This window comes from Gymnoscopelus braueri, assembly GCF_963280865.1.
Source record: "Gymnoscopelus braueri genome assembly, chromosome: 4".
In the NCBI taxonomy this organism is placed as follows: Eukaryota; Metazoa; Chordata; class Actinopteri; order Myctophiformes; family Myctophidae; genus Gymnoscopelus; species Gymnoscopelus braueri.
In genome coordinates this window covers 42,788,485-42,804,925 of record NC_137605.1, presented here as the reverse complement: position 1 = coordinate 42,804,925, position 16,441 = coordinate 42,788,485, and the positions used below count along the sequence as shown (strand labels likewise).

The 16,441-nt window shown below is 40.2% G+C and overlaps 1 protein-coding gene across 18 annotated transcripts in view; it reads left to right on the top strand.

Moving 5' to 3' along the window:
• Positions 1 to 6,874: 6,874 nt before the first annotated feature.
• Positions 6,875 to 16,441, top strand: part of ubr5 (ubiquitin protein ligase E3 component n-recognin 5) — a 43,332-nt gene continuing 33,765 nt past the window's right edge. For all 18 annotated transcript variants that reach the window (XR_013933094.1, XR_013933095.1, XM_080427280.1 and 15 more), the window contains exons 1-6: positions 6,875 to 7,102; positions 10,613 to 10,657; positions 10,790 to 10,871; positions 13,160 to 13,236; positions 15,012 to 15,131; positions 15,670 to 15,997. Coding sequence is in view for 16 of the 18 variants with exons in the window: in XM_080427280.1 (XP_080283406.1) it covers positions 7,041 to 7,102; positions 10,613 to 10,657; positions 10,790 to 10,871; positions 13,160 to 13,236; positions 15,012 to 15,131; positions 15,670 to 15,997 (714 nt within the window). In the remaining 2 variants the exon portion in view is untranslated. The remainder of the gene's footprint in view (positions 7,103 to 10,612; positions 10,658 to 10,789; positions 10,872 to 13,159; positions 13,237 to 15,011; positions 15,132 to 15,669; positions 15,998 to 16,441) is intronic.

Below are 16,441 nucleotides of genomic sequence, written 5' to 3'. Positions count from 1 at the left end.
TTTATATGTACACTTTTTCTATAATACACTGTGAACATGATTGACAGGAAATGTAAACGATAAGCAGTTTAAGACTTAAACTACTACATTTCATATGACTTAAACGTCATATGAGGACAAGAAACTTGTGTTGACACTGCTCTCCCATTGCTCCACTACTAGTAGATTCTAAGAGAATGTCTGCTAATTGACAGTTTAGTGGGCAGATAGTACACTAGGCCAGTGTGGGTTTGATTATGATTAGAACATTCTGAAATGCTGTTTTCTGTAATGGGCTAATGGCTCTGCTCCCCAAATGAATAGCCTCTCAGCCAGGAAAGGCTTATCATCACTCTCCATTGTTCATGTACTGTACCAATGTACCATGCCAGCAGCCACACCAGCCTTTAATCTCTGCAGCATGCCAGCATCTTTTAATGGATGTAGTTGTGGCAATGGGTGTTTAGGCCTCAACTGACACAGTGTTGAGAGAAAGTGTTTGAGTGAGGTCACTGGTCTGGCCTGCCTACTGCAGCCTGTAAAGATAGGTCACAGCCAGCAGTGAGAGGACTTATTTTAAAGCCCTACTCCTCAGTAGTGATCGTGTTACCTTACTGGGAATAAGTAATACTTCTTGAGGAGGCATGAGTGACAAGAGCTGGTGGTGCTACTCTGATCTATGCAGGGATATGTAGAAAGGCTTCATTTAATGGCTTCATTTAATGCCAACTTTACAAACCATAGACCAACCAGACCAACAATTTACAATGTAAAAATTGGCAAAACGGTGTCAAATATCCAAAGAGAGTCTGAAACAAAATTATTTTATAAAAAAGCTTTTAGATTAATGAATTGTTGGAAGCGTCTTCTCATCTTGCCCTTTTGATAATAAAACTATTTTAGTCTGAAAAAATAATAGACTCCCTAAGCAGAAAAGCCAATAACCTCAGTGCAGTGACATGGCAGTTTCCTGCATGTGAGTCTTTTGCACCCATATTTAACTACATCTGATGTCATTTGATGACCCTCTGTCCATATTCCTAAAAATAGAATCCACGATTTCAAAAGGTTTGTTTGAGTACACTGTTTCAAAATGGGGTGGGGATTTGCAGAGCAAACTGGTTTCATTAACCCCGGGGTTGTGGGCAGATAGCAAACAGAACGTTTCCTAGAAGTAGCATAGTTTTGTCTGTGTTGGCTTAACACTTGGCTTGTGGCACCATGAGAAAGCACAGATTGTTTCAATAAACAAATTTTCCTTCCAAAATTAGATATCTGCGATACTGATCATTCTATTTTAAGTTATTTGCTATTTAAAAACTGTTAATTAAACTAATGCAAATATTTGTGTTTATTTTAAATATTTAAATAAATACATTCAAATTCACTGTACCAATGTTTTGGAATAGAAAACCAAAATATGCAAGCAATCAGGTTCTACAGTATATTAGGCAAACACTGATGATTTAATAATGCTTGTTGTTCAGCCTATGCTCTAGCATAATTAACTGGTAACTATTAAATAATTTACCTCAGTGGCCTTGTGGTTGGAGTGTCCGCCCTGAGACTGGGAGGATGGGGTTCAATCCCCAGTGAAGTCATGTGTACTACGTGCACATGGCCATGGTGTACTTATACATCAAGCCACCTCACACTACAGAAACAAGAGATAAGCTCCTGTCGGGCCACATGGCTCGGGAACCGTTTGTACACAAGATTACTAACTTTAAATTAAAGAAAACATAGTCACTATAAAAGTACAATTTATTGGTGAATTATTTAATTTAGCCTACTGTTTGAACAAGATGAATACAGGTTTCATTTCAAAATTGTCTTTGCAACCTCTTGAGCATCTTAATTAGATTCAGAGTGACTATCACCATATATCAGGTAATCTCGTCCAGTTACTGAACTATTTCTTTCAATATTTTTGTCCACGTGGCCTATCATATATTGAGTGGCCACAATATTGAGTGAGTCTGCAATAGCCTGTGATATACTATTCTCAATATAGAAAGTAAATTCTGCCATCTGCTGGTGCAAAACGTCAAACACTTTTATTGGATTAGTCCAAGGCACACACACACACACACACACACACACACACACACACACACACACACACACACACACACACACACACACACACACCTCACGCACGCATGCAACGTACACAAACACACACACACACACACACACACACACACACACACACACACACACACACACACACACACACACACACACACACACACACACACACACACACACACACACACACACACACACACACACACACACACACACACACACACTAAATCTAAATTCTGAATCAAGCAACATAAAAACTGGGGGTGCACAAATAAAAAGTTAATTATCCCTTTATGTACAGTATAGTACTCATACTCAACTTAGTAACTAGTTACTGTCACCCACTGATCACCACCGAGTCATACTACATGAAAAAATCATACCATCAAATGAAATCAAATAAAAGTCGTACTATACCATGTCTTTAAAAAATGAGGAAAGTCACAGTTTTTAAATTGCTATTAAAAAATATATATATATATTGGGAACAGTGTGGCTCCACTATGGATCTCAGACTTCAGATGGCCAACCTGTGACCTCAGTCATCTACGACATATGTACAGTACGTACAGTATGACTCCACATAGGCAAGGTTTCTGCCCAATCAGAGCCTTATTGTCTTCCAATATAAAATGTAAGTGAAATATTTTAAAACATATAGTGGCAGTATGTCTGTAGCCTAATGCAACCCAGTCTCCAGAACTAAACGTTCCTATTTTTACGTGACCGGGTTGCCTAATGGCATGTGCACAAGACATTTGGTGCTGATCGGTCCAGCAGTTTGCAAGATTAGTTCTGTACACACAGGCACACAGATACACCGAGCCACCAACAGCTAGACTCCTGCAGAGCCACACCATAAAAAGCCTGGCTATACTATGGCATAAAAAAGACAAGTTGTCAGATAGGAGAGCTATTGTTAGGAAACAGACAGGAAACTGAGGGCAGAGAGAAGACATGACGAAAGTAGTCACAAGGAGTATGGTCAGCACACTAACTGGCTGTTCACCAGGCACCCCATACTTTAAACTATGTAGTCAATAATTTAAAACAATCATACTATACTATGATACAGATTAAAAGTTTAGCAAAACTGGGTTGAGGGGATTCAACAAGTAGCTTTTGAGTTGTGGTTGTATGTTGTATCAATGTAATATGTTATCTACAAATATTCAGATTCCAAGAGCTGAATCAATAATGTAGTTTTCTCCAGCTTTACTCTAACAACTCCTCACTAACTACTGAGTGTGAAACTAAATTTAGATAATCAGGATGCTGAAAACATTGAATTTCACTCCACCCTTGGACCGTGCTGCATGATGAGGTCAGACCCCTACCCTCCCTGATGGCTTCCATAAGTAGGCCAGCTCTCACTTTCATATCCAGGTTAACAGCCAATAATCAGACACTGCTCAAGGATGTCTTCGTTCTTGGTCCCCACGGTTTGCTTGAGTTTTTATTACCAAGTCTTCAGTATTGTCTACAATTCCATTCACGCATGCACGTAAGCACGCACACATCCCAGAGGCTGAGGGATAAATGAAAAACACCACAAGCATTGTATAATGGTCAATAACGTCATGGTAATAAATGTTTATCTTATCTTATTAGATTTGAAGTGGTTCAATTCCGCTTATAATGCAAATGTGAAAACATTGGGAGACAGTCCTTGATTCATCTTTACCATTCCCATGATGTTGACAGTATGCAAATGTAACTTTTTCCCTTGTGTTGTTCTTGATGAATGGTGGCTTGTCTTATGTCACTAATTTACTTTCTCAACTAATACAATCTACATCATGAAACATAAATTGCTGATTTTTGGCAATGCAATGCAATTGGCAATATGCTCCCTAAAACCACATTATTCAGTTCAGAAATGTACAGAAATGTATAATTACCCTAATAGTGTGTAGGCCTTTATCAAGAATCAAGAGGGGTTTCTTTGTCACGTGCGTGGGTGAAATATAGGCTACTCTCTCCCACTCTCTCCCCCCCTCAAGTCTCTCCCTCCCTCCCTTCATTCTAATCTCCCATTTCACATAGTCCAGCTCCAGGATTGAACACTTTTAAATCCAACCTAAAAACGCACCTCTTCTCTATTGCTTTTAGCTCAGTCTGATGGCAACTAACTCATTGTCTGTTTTGACCACTGAATGCAATTAACTTTTGTGTTTAAATTGTATTGCTTTTTATGTTTCTTTTAACTATGCTTTATTTTATGGGGTCTGATGTTATTTGCACTTTGGGTCAACTTCTGTTGTTTTTAAATGTGCTACACAAATAAAGGTGATTGACTTGACTTAATTATTCACCCTATCACTCTCCCTCCCTTGTCCTCCCCTTTTCCCTCTCTCCTTCACCACTCTCACACTCTGATCGAGCTCTCCCTCCCCCCTCTCGCTATGTCCATATTTGGGTGTAATAACTTTGCGCTGGCATAAGCTATCTCCATATATGTGTATGTGACATTACATACAACAGCAACAGTTGCTTAATAATGCCAATTTAAGCATGTCCATATTTGGGCATATCTGTCTGTTCTTGCCGTGGTTATTGCATTGACAACGTGTCATGAATGTCCAGTCCCTAAGTAACACAATCTTATTTTCTTTGCCAGGCTGGGAGGTGGAGATTATGTTTTCGCCCCTGTCCAGAATCAGAATCAACTTTATTGTCACTTCAGAGGTTTACTCAAAGTGAAATTCGTCTTTGTGCAAGCTCCATTGTTTTTGTTGAAAGAGTAGAAACAATGCGTTGTACATAGATTAAGGTGCAAAAGAGTATCGATGCATTGTCAGGTTCACATAGAATGATAGTCCACATAGCATAGGGCATTAAAATCAACATAATAGATCCTTGAGGAAAAGTAAAGTCCAAGGCCAGCCTGGTGACAGGTGGTGGTCAGACCTTGTTCAACAGGCTGATGGTAGCCGAGTGAAAGCTGTTCAGAAACCTGGTCTTGCCTTTGATATAGGTACTAGTAGGTAGGTATACTCCTTGCCTGGGCAAAGTCGTTGTAGGGGTATGGACCTTTTGTGGCTGGGGTGGTGCTTATCCTTGATGATGTGTCAAGCTTTGACTGAACACCTCTTCTTGTACATCTCCCATTATGTGCTCGGTTTCTCAAAACCTAGTTGCGTAGAGTTTGTTGGGTGCCACCTTTTCTCTGCCTGATAATAATAAAGTCAAGAAATAATGCAGTTTTGGTAGATGGTTAGGTTAGTATACTGTATCTCATCATTAACTTCCTTAATTTATATTGCAATAACTTTAAGTAAAATTAAAGTTTGTCTATGTTATTCGAAAGTATGATCAGATGATTTTCAGTTGTAAAGATTAGGTTGTGTTAATTATCAATAGGCTATTATGTTACTATAGGGACCAAAGTTGTACTGTACATCCACAGCTTCTAGCAAAAACTGCTCATCAATTGCTTCAGGTCGGATTTAGCACTCGATATCTACCTTACTATAAATCCCATTCTCTACACATGATAAAATAAATAGGTGAAATAATAATCGTATTATGGGGGGTTATATTTTCGATGAATTGCTTTCTTGGGTTTAAAATCCTCCTAACAGACATTGTACTGAACTGTACTTTCCTGTGCTTGTTTTTGCAAACTGAAACTGTTAATAAAGTATTCAATCAATCAATCAATCAATCATAAATCACGATATAATATATCGTGATTTATGGATGAACAGTAGATAGTACATAGGATCATAGGATGTGGAGTACTGGTATCAGAACAAAGATTTCGGTGTGTGTGCATGTACAGTATTTTGATGTTCCATAATAGAATTGCCTTTCTTCTCCATCTCCAAGCAGCCAATCCCATTCATGTAATTGAACACACTTCCTGTTTGGTCCAACCCTCCAACCAACCAGTAAGCACAGCGGTTGGGGTCGCAGCATCGCATACATGTGCGCTAATGCACCGAAAAGAGCCGATCTACAAGCTCTACAACCCGTCGCATCGCTACGGGTTGTAGAGCTTGTAGCTCGGCTGTTTTTGGCGCGCGACACCGTCGTACGGCGAGGAAGCATCAAACCAAGGATTTAATACAGTGTTGCCATGTCGGCTTATTATAAGCGACTTTGGGCTTCTTTTTCTGTAAAGGTGCTTGTAAAATTGGTAGTTGCGGGTTTGATTGATTGAATACTTTATTCAAAAGTTTGCAGAGAAAAAGCACATGGAAGCACAGTTTACAATACAAGGTCAACTAAAATGAATTACCCTAGAAAGCCGCAATGGCTTGTTTCAAAAGGGATCCTCATGCACTCAATTCATGGAGAAACATCAACTGCAAATTCATGGTTGCGGTTTCCACATTTTTTAAATAATTTTTTAAACCAGTGGTTCTCAAATATTTCCATGCGGTTTCCACATTTTTTAAATTATCTTTTAAACCAGTGGTTCTCAAATATTTCCATAAATGTTTTGTGCCACCAGGGAGCCATTTGTGTTGTTAGAATGTTTCAATATGACACATTTTATTTCAAGAGTTTTTGAAAATAGCAGATGTACAAGCTCACAGAATCTCACAACACGTCACATGAGCTTGTAGATCGGCTATTTTCAAATAGCAGATGGTTTAAAGTAAACTAAAGTGCTCATGTGGCCTAAGTAAGTTGCTTCTTTTGGGCTTGTTTTCCTAGACCTGGCTGCTTATTTCTCTCACAAAATATGGCAACACTGCTTTAATCTCGCTTGACGAGACGAAGAAGGTCCAGGCCACGCGAGATTACATGTGTGCGCTAATCAACACAGAACAGAAAGAAGAAGCAGTTGGTTATAGTTAAGATGGCGGCATGTGGGTGAGGAGGCTGTGGATCTAAAACTCGGGGGATTTTTATCGTCTTTATAGATTCCTATGAATCGAGCATATACACAGTAATCGGAAAAACACACGAAAAACACAAAAATCACACGTTTATTGTGTGTAACTTTGGATTGAGCCCCCATGACATCCATACACTTCGTGGTTCACCCGTTGCCCGGGACCGAGGATCAGCTGAATGACAGGTATGTGTGTGTTGCGGGGGGGGGGAGGAGGAGGAGGAGGGGGTGATGTTTTAAATCAATATTCTCGTGCTGGGTGCGGTGCACGGCGAATAACGGCGTGTTTATCAACAATATGGACGCTGTCGTGTCGTGTTGTACGCGGATAGGAGTTGAAATGGTTTTTCACGGCCCCCCCTTGGGGGCTGAAACAAGGCAAGGGGCCCCCGGCATCTTGAACCATCTCTTCGTTGGTTCGTTAGCTTGGTTAGCTTGGATGCTAAGCTAGCTAAACAGTCTCTCCAGCTCTGCTAGCATTCATTGGCCCACAGTCAAAGTTGAGCTGGACACAGTGTTGCCATATCTTGTGAGAGAAATAAGCAACCGGGGTCTAGGAAAACAAGCCCTAAAGAAGCAACTATAGGCCACACGAGCACTTAAAACCGATCATGCGTTGGCCATTTGAAAATAAGCCAATATACAAGCTCACAACGCGTCACCCTTGTAGATCTGCTATTTTCAAAAACTCTTGCAATAATGTGTGGAATATTCAGATCTTTCTTTTTTGGGGGGAAACATTCTAGCAAGCAACACAAATGCTCCCTGGTAGCTCAAACTTTTTTTTATGTGTGTACAATTATTTGAGAACCACAGGTTTAAATAATAATAATAACAAATTGTGAAACAAGCCCCAAAAAACGCAACTCGCACTAACCAATTTTTACTAGCAACTTTACAGAAAAAGCCTAAAGTCGCTTATAATATGCCGACATGGCAACACTGGCTGGACAATGCGGGCTGCTGCTGGTGGGGGGGAGTTTTAACATATTAAAACGACACCTTTTGTAACGATGTGTCATGTTTCTATCTATTCTAGGTGCTGTGTAATGTATGCCTCGGCGTCTGTTATGTTATGTGGGTCCTTTGTTGGAACATCTAGATCAATTAACTAGTGAACGTCAGCCGATGCTAATGCTAGCAGGCTAATGTTAGCCCAGCAGCAGCACACTCGTGTCATCATCATCGCTGAATGTTTGTGTTTTTTTTGGGTCATTTGTATTTGCATTTTTACGTTACACATGGGGATTTGGAGAAACTGCGAGGCCTCGCGTTAAGCTGCTGTATTGGCGATTTCGAAAAAAAATTCACGATGGCTGTTAATGTCACTACTTGTGCAATTTATGCACAGTGTGATATAATACGACAATTGGATTATATACAACCACCACCGAACACACCGCGACTCAAACGCATCCCAATTTGTTGCAGTTGTTGTGTTGTGGATAGGAATGATCCGAGTGTAATAACTTATATCATAAGGGTTGATTGTTCAATTAATCACTTCAGCTGTGTAACACTGCCACAAATGTAACCGTACGAGCTGATGCAATGTGGTTACTGGCAGTAAAACTACGCTATAACGCTATCACACAGAGTGAGATGGGTTCTATTAACACATCAGGGTTTTCCCCTTTTTTTTAATGTAGGGATAATATAACTCGGGACTAGATCAATGGTGTTATCTTCCCTGTATTTTAAATGTTGTATGTGACCTGCAGTCTGACACTGCAGATGATTTATAGTAGACCTATTTATATCATCCATCGAGATTGAACTGATTAATGAGCTGTTCTACTTTGAGACAAAGAGGTTGAGAAGTCTGAAAGTATATTTTAGAGTGACCTTGAGATAAAATCAGGATATAGGCCAATAATAGTTGAAAAGCCCTTTGCTGTTCAGTGTGTGATTTCACTATGTGTCACTAACTGGACAGATTGGAATTACCTTGTGCTGTGGTTGAAAAGACCTAATGTACTAGCTAATTAATAATACCTATCACTCCCCTTAGGCTAGGGGGTCATGGTTGGTTTATCCTGAGGCTTGCATGCCACTGCACACATGCAGTCCTATGGTCACCATGTGCTGCCAGCCCCCTCCTTTCTCATCACCCACAGAGGAACTTGCAGTTGTCAAAGCCTATGAGTGCTTTTATCTAAAATAAAAAAGGCTCCATCTAATTAGGCAGTGTATGCCTGCTTGGGATGACTATCCAGTCACATCTCCTCAATGGATTAATGGTTTCCTTGACCTAGCTAATGGCTATTTTAACACATTGGATAGAACAGCATTTCTTTGCAGTGTAATGGTTTCATTATAGTTAAATGCCTCTTCTTGCCGTTTATGTGGTATACCCCTCTATTCACAGTGAATTAAGAGTGCTGTTTATTGGTAAATGGCAGTCCTATTTATTACATCACAGGTAAGGTCAGTGGTCAACTGACCTGGATATCTTGAGTCATTTGCTCTTATCTCCTGGCATTTTAATGCTGCTTCGGTAGTATGGGGTTATGTCTAGTTTCCATTATGTCATTTGGACATGACTATTCTAGAGGAAAGTGCCTGAGTCAGTGTTGACAAAGGGATTTCTTGTTGCCCCAAAGGAAAACATAGAAAATAGCTTTTATTGGGGGAAACTTTTTTACATAGGCTTTCATTTGAATGGGCCCTTGGGCCACATCATTTGCCTTTTTGTTTGCCAGTTTATTTATTTGAATGGATGTGGTCATGGTTCCCTAAATGCAAGGTGTTTTGTTTTGTCTTCCTTTTGGAAGTTAATGTAAAGACAATGGATGTTCATACATTACCTTCATGCTTTGACTGTAGGGAGCTGACAAACACTCTTGCCTTGCAGGTGGCAAACTTGCATCTGAGGTACTCAGATGTTGTGTTGCTGTTAGTCAATCAGGAGGGAGGCTCAGCAGTACTTGCCCTTTCCGTCCATATGATAGGATCTTGACCTGTCCTGCCTAATTTGTGCTTTGCGTCATACATTGGAATGTATATTGGAAAAAAGAGCTGCCAGTGGTGAACTTTTTTTTCCAGCTGTAAATAGTCTTTCATTTTGCGACACTGTGGTGCGACAAAGTGCTTGTATAAATTTGCCACAATGAGTGGAGTCAACAGTGTGGTACTCCAATAGACATCTTATAACGTAGCCTACATATTACTGTTGCCATATTCTGGCATCAACAGTGTAGTTTGCTGTGGCCACATGAATTAATGTTTTGAAAGTTATAGTACTTGTTAGCGTTGTCACAGTAATTGGGTAATGAAAACTTAAGCTAGAATAATTCCTGTGATCATTCATTCCCTATGGAATAAGGATTTATTGATGAAGCAATTGGCAGTCAGATGCCACACTACAGTACTTATTTATTTGGTTTGATTAATTAACTACTTGTTTAAATTAACTGGATTTCCTGTATTGCTGAGTAGGTCATTTTTACAAAAAAATGACAGTCCCATGACAGTCCCATGAGTCTGCTTGATATTATAGGGGCCTATTGTGCTTATTGTGATACGTGGGGAACATCACAGTGCTTAAAATTGAAATCCGAACTGGTGTCAAAGTCATCATGGCAATCTTGAACTTTATTGAAATGTTTATGTACACGTTTATATAAATTAAACAAATTATGCATTGCATTGAAATGGCTTTAGCTTGCCACTGAATATTTTCCCTCATCTTTTCAGGCTCCGTGAAGTCTCAGAGAAACTCAACAAATACAACTATAACAGGTGAGCCCTTGTTGCCATGGTGATCAGTTATAGGCTGTTGTGTTCAAGAATGATGTGCCCAAAGGAGCAAAGATGATCCTGTTTATTATCTAATCTTTTTTTATTTATCCTTCTCTGTGTTTTCCAATGTAGTCATCCACACCTTAGTCTGCTGGAGCAGGCCACCCTGAAACAATGTGTGGTCGGACCAAACCATGCTGGGTTTCTCCTTGAGGTAATCCTACATGATATGTAACGCATAAAGGGCATCTTTTAATCTGAATCCCATCATTCTATTGCGAGAGAATAGAGAGACTATGTAAAATTATGCGTTTACTTGGAAATTAAATGAAAGTGATAGAATGCCCTAGATTGGCCCGGACAGCTGACATAGCGGTCCGGGCACCTTGGCTGCTAATGCAGCCTGACAGCGTGTCGCAGGTTCGAATCCTGTTCCCGACGACCTTTGCTGCGTGTCACTCCCCATATCTCTTTCCCCATTTCCTGTCAGTCTTCTGTTTTCTATCAAATAAAGGCAGAAATAGACAAAAAAATATCAAAGAAAAAATAATGCCCTAGATTAGCACCAATTGGCCAACAACTACTAGTAATGAAAAAGGATCGATAAGCAGGATTGATAATGGGATCTAAATCGATAAAGAATGAACGATTCCCATCCCTAATCACGTGTTGTGAGCTTGTATATTGGTTTATTTCGCACACCATCATTGTAGGGTGAAATATAATGCAGGGATTAAAGGGGTATTTCAGTTTAAACACTTCTGGGGTAATCGTAATTGTAATCTACTAGGGCTTTTGTGTCTACTCCAGACAGTTTTTAAGATGCTTGATTCAATATTTAGATATTGGATAATAAATGTATTTTATCAGACACGCCTCCTTCCTCTATAAACCCATTACAACTTCAAACTCTATTTTAACCACGTTAGACTCATTGAAAACACACATCCCTAGTTCTGGTGACTGATATTGATATTGTCCTAATGCGTGTAGTATGTAGTTTAATATATTGAATTTATTTCCCATTTTAAAAAAAGTAATTGAAGAAACACAGCCCCCTCACGCATTAGAAAGACAATATCAGTCACCAGCACCAAGGACGTATGTTTTCAGTTGAATGGAACGGCCCTGCTCTGCTTGGAGTGAGCTCTTGAGACGCATGATGTAGTGATCTGTCAGGTTGTCACATGTCGTCCTCACAACAGAATGATAGGATTCTGGGTAAAAATCTTCAAAGTTGCCCTTTAATCAGGAAAAAGATAATGTCACATAGTCATTGACCTCTGTACGTTTCTTATCTGGTCCATGACTGAAAATAGAAGAAATAGTATGTGTATTAACATCAACAAGGATTTGTACTGGTTCCCAGCATCACATCCTGGGCATATTTTGTTAAATGATAGCTTATTCCAAAGTTGCATGTTTATAATGTGAATAATAATCATGTTGCAAGGAGTTGTCTCATTCATTTCCTCCAAGGCTCAGTAACATTCCTTTGGTAGATGGTGTGTACACAGTAGGGTTTTACATTTTGATAATCATACACACCTACATACTGAAGACAAATGATTTGTTTTGTTTTTTATGATGTACTTAATGCACACCACTTAAAATGTTTATATACCATATCTGTGTTATATTTTTTTGGCGGGTGGAGCTGAAATCATCACTTGATGATGCACTGTGGTGATACATACTGTAACCATACTTGAATCACTACTGTGCTGTTATCGAACCATGATTTCAGCTCTGGCCCTATTAATACCCCTGTATAAGGGGCCCTTCACACAGGCCGCGCAGGCCGAAACTTGCATATTGGACATTGCACATCTTTGTTTATTTTATATTGCAATGACGGTCACTTGAGCTTCTTTTTAGCCCAATTTTATACTTGTCTGACACGTGGAGAAAATAGACAATCTACAATCTCATGATGACGCATTGGGAGCTTATACATCAGCCATTTTTGCCAGGCAACACCAACATCGTCGTTTGACAGAGCATAATTAGGCATCGGTCTCTATTGTGGCAACTGCACACAACACTACCACACACCGACTTAACATCAGTGGGGAGAGGGAGTGATCAGAAGTTCTAAACAAACGGACATCATAGTCATGGTGTTACACACCAAATCACATACAGTATATCAACTAATCATCACTTATGACACAACACTACACATAAAGCCCCACAACATAGTCCCCCAAGTTCCTATATTCAAATAACATAAACGACACAATAAACACACTTCCTGCACCCAGGGGCATTCTGAGAAATCAACACAGCAAGCTTCAGCGGACATGCCCCCAGCGTCCAGACCAGAAAGAGCTACTACTCTACTGTACTGCGTTTTATCACGATTTTGAATACTATAGCAATACTATAGCAATGATTAATATCTGAATATAGAGCTTTAACTATTTAATAAAAAAAAGTAACTTAAAGCACCTTTTACAAAAGATTAGGCTACCAAGAATAAGAATGATGTGTCTTTTTCAGGATGGGCGTGTGTGTAGAATCAGCTTTGCTGTCCAGCCAGATCGCCTGGAGCTGAGCAAACCGGATGGCAATGATGGGTGAGCGACATCTTTATGTTCTTCTTCCCAGAAATGTGTTTTATATTTGGAAAAGCTTTAGCAAACTTGTTTCTTTTGGAAGAGAGGGTACAAGGTGTATTGAACCTGGCATGCTCAGGCTTACTTCTGGTGGCTGCTGCGATTTGACTTTCACTCAGCACTTGTGTCCTTTCTTTGTCTGAGAGTTTTGATCACAAGACATTTGGGCATGGTTTTGCTTCTAGAATAATACACACTTTTCTGTGGGGCTTCCTATCTATTCACTGTGAAATTAATGTGTGTATCAATCACTGTTCTACATCATTGGCTTACAGTATATCTGCTCTAGCATCTGGCTGTTGGAATGAAATAATGCTTCAGTAATCTGTTGAGATTATGGAGCAAAAGCTACTTTTCAAGAAGCTACTTTTCAATAGGTTTTTTTTTGTTGTTGCCAGTCCTACATGATTGTAGGAGCCAATGACTTTGTTTTACCGATAAGAAAACATTTCCCCACTCTGCTGTTCTTTGGGCCAAACACAAACTATAACTAGACCACCAAAGCTGTAAATGCATACCTAGAGAACACCAGAAAATGGCTTTTGGGAAGTCATTTATATTGCTAAATATCTGTGTGCATCTCGCCGTTTCATTTTCTATTTAAAAAGGAATGCTTTTCAGTAGTTGCTAGGGTTTGTGTTGGCTGTGGCTGTGGGCATGTCTTTTTGGTGAATGTCTCATTGATAGCCCTATACATCTTGCCAGCAGAGCAGCATCCAACAGTGATTTAAGGTTTTTTTCAAGGCCTCTCTCTAGCTGTTAAGCATGCATGTGAAGGCTGTGGAAGACTGTGGAGTAATGGAGCCGCCCGGTCTAAGCTTTTCTGCAGAGCACATGTTTTGTTGCCTGGCACAAACTTTCAAAAGAAAATGAGACGGTTTCAGATGGTAATAGCTTTGCAGTCAGCAGCATTGTGGGTTGCCGGGAAGCCTATGGAAAAGAGCACTGCAGATTTTCAATTGGGCAAGTTTGACAGCTTACCAAACAAGGCATACTCTCCTCTTTATAGTCTCTGAATGGCAAACAAAAGTTACATCGTATGCTCCAGCTTGTTCATTGCATGTTTAATTTGCATTCTTTATATTTAACCTCTGAATAATTCAATACCCTGTTTTCAGTTTTCTCTGTCCTGCTAAATTATGACATTTCCATGAATGCACTGTTTTGTAGGAAAGTCATGATGATCAGCCTAGACCTTGGTACACTGTTTTCCTAGCAAAGTTGTTGTACGCTATTGTGTCCTTGATTATTTATTCAGCACCATTCGGAGGTTACTGTTTGTTTTTAAACTGGCATTTTGCTATGGCTTATGACCTCAGCGACAGCCAAGCTAAGTACATCCTTTCAGATAAATATATGTATATAAATATATATATCTCTATATCTATCGGGAATCCTCCCATCACTTATTAGGAGAAGGCAATTGCAGCCCCAAAACCCAAGTTCTATGTTTTGGAAGAAGGAATGAGTTGCAGCCAATTCAGATTCCCAAGGGTGTTGCCATGCTAGTCTCAAATACCCCCCCCCCCCCCTCTTAAAAATACCCCCTTCTGTTTCACAATTTAACATTCAAAAGAAGCAAAGCCCAGAAAGGGTGTGTGGGGTTAATTTACAGAAACCGTGCGTTTTATTTAATTTAACTTTTTTCTTTACCCAGGTAAACGCACACATTCTTTGGTTCCTCTGTGTGGGACCTTTGTAGGTCTGTAACCGATCTCCCATCTTTTTGTTTCCAGTTCAAAGTTGAGCAGTGGTTCAGGGACAGGAAGGAGCTCCAGGCCAGGCAGGACTAGTGATCCTCCCTGGTTCCTGTCTGGTTCTGACACACTGGGCAGACTGGCAGGCAACACCCTTGGGTAAGTTCTGGCAGGGTCAGCAGAAGAAAAAGAAACCCTCTGGTCCTGTTAAGGTACAATGTGTAGAGCATGGCAATAAAGCTGCAATGGGGCCAATGATTATTAACACACAGTGGACACTGAAAGTCCATACAGTGGCAATGATCTAAAAATGGGGAAATTGGTTTTCATATTGATGTACTGCAAAACTGACACTTATGAATCTTTTAAGGGGAGGTTTAAATATGAAAATAAATTTCCAATGCATTTAATTAAAATCCTTTTTCTCAAGCTGTTTTCTGTTCAAGTTCTCTGGCCCATATTAGGAAAACGTTTATTTCAGGCAAATTCTGGAATTTGCAGCCAGATAACTGCTGTGTTGCTTTTACAGTCTTGCTATTATGAAACCTCTTGAGTGTAGTGTACCCTGCACTGTCTCAGCCAGCTGTCACAAGGCTAAATCCCAGTGTACACAGATGTGTGTTTGAGTTTCTCCTGTTAAGTCAGATGGTTTTGTTGGCACACTCATCTGACTGGCCTTGTGCTGTATATGTAACAGGAGTCGCTGGAGCTCTGGTGTAAATGGAAGCAGTGGAGGCGGTGGGAGTGGAGGAGGTGCAGGGGGAGGAGGAGCAGGAGCAGGTGGCAGCAGTAGTGGAGGAGGAGGAGGAGGTGGAGGAGGGGGTGGAGGAGGAGGAGGAGGAGGAGGAAGCGGAGGAGGAGGGGGAGGAGGAGGCACCTCGGGCAGGTCCTCAACAGCGGCCCGTGACTCCCGTCGGCAGACCAGGGTGATCCGCACTGGGAGGGACCGTGGCTCAGGCCTCCTGGGTAGCCAGCCTCAGCCTGTCATCCCAGCCTCTGTCATCCCAGAGGAGCTTATCTCCCAGGTACAGGCTTCCACATTATTAAACATTGTTTGTTTTCTTCAGCTTTTTTTAATAATGTTTTATTACAGGTTTCCTCCCTATGTAAACATTGTTTGTATGTTCAGTGAGTGTTATTTTGTTTTAATTCAGTTTCCCCCATTATAAGTATAAACATTTGATTTGTTGTTTTTGTCTGTGCAGTTAAAATATTTATTGAACCACATTCTATGCCTAGCCAACAATAGATTTTCAGGACAGATTAAAATGAAGCCTAGTGTATAGTAAGCACTTTCTACCCTCTAGCTGTCTCTGATTCTCATTTGCCCCAATTCCCTTTTATATAGTCTTAACACATTGGCTTTTATATAGTCTTAACACATTGTCTTTATTTTCTGGTGTCTTTATAGGTCATGCATAATCCTCGCATTGCAGTATGTTTGTAGAATTTCAGACTCATGTACCCTG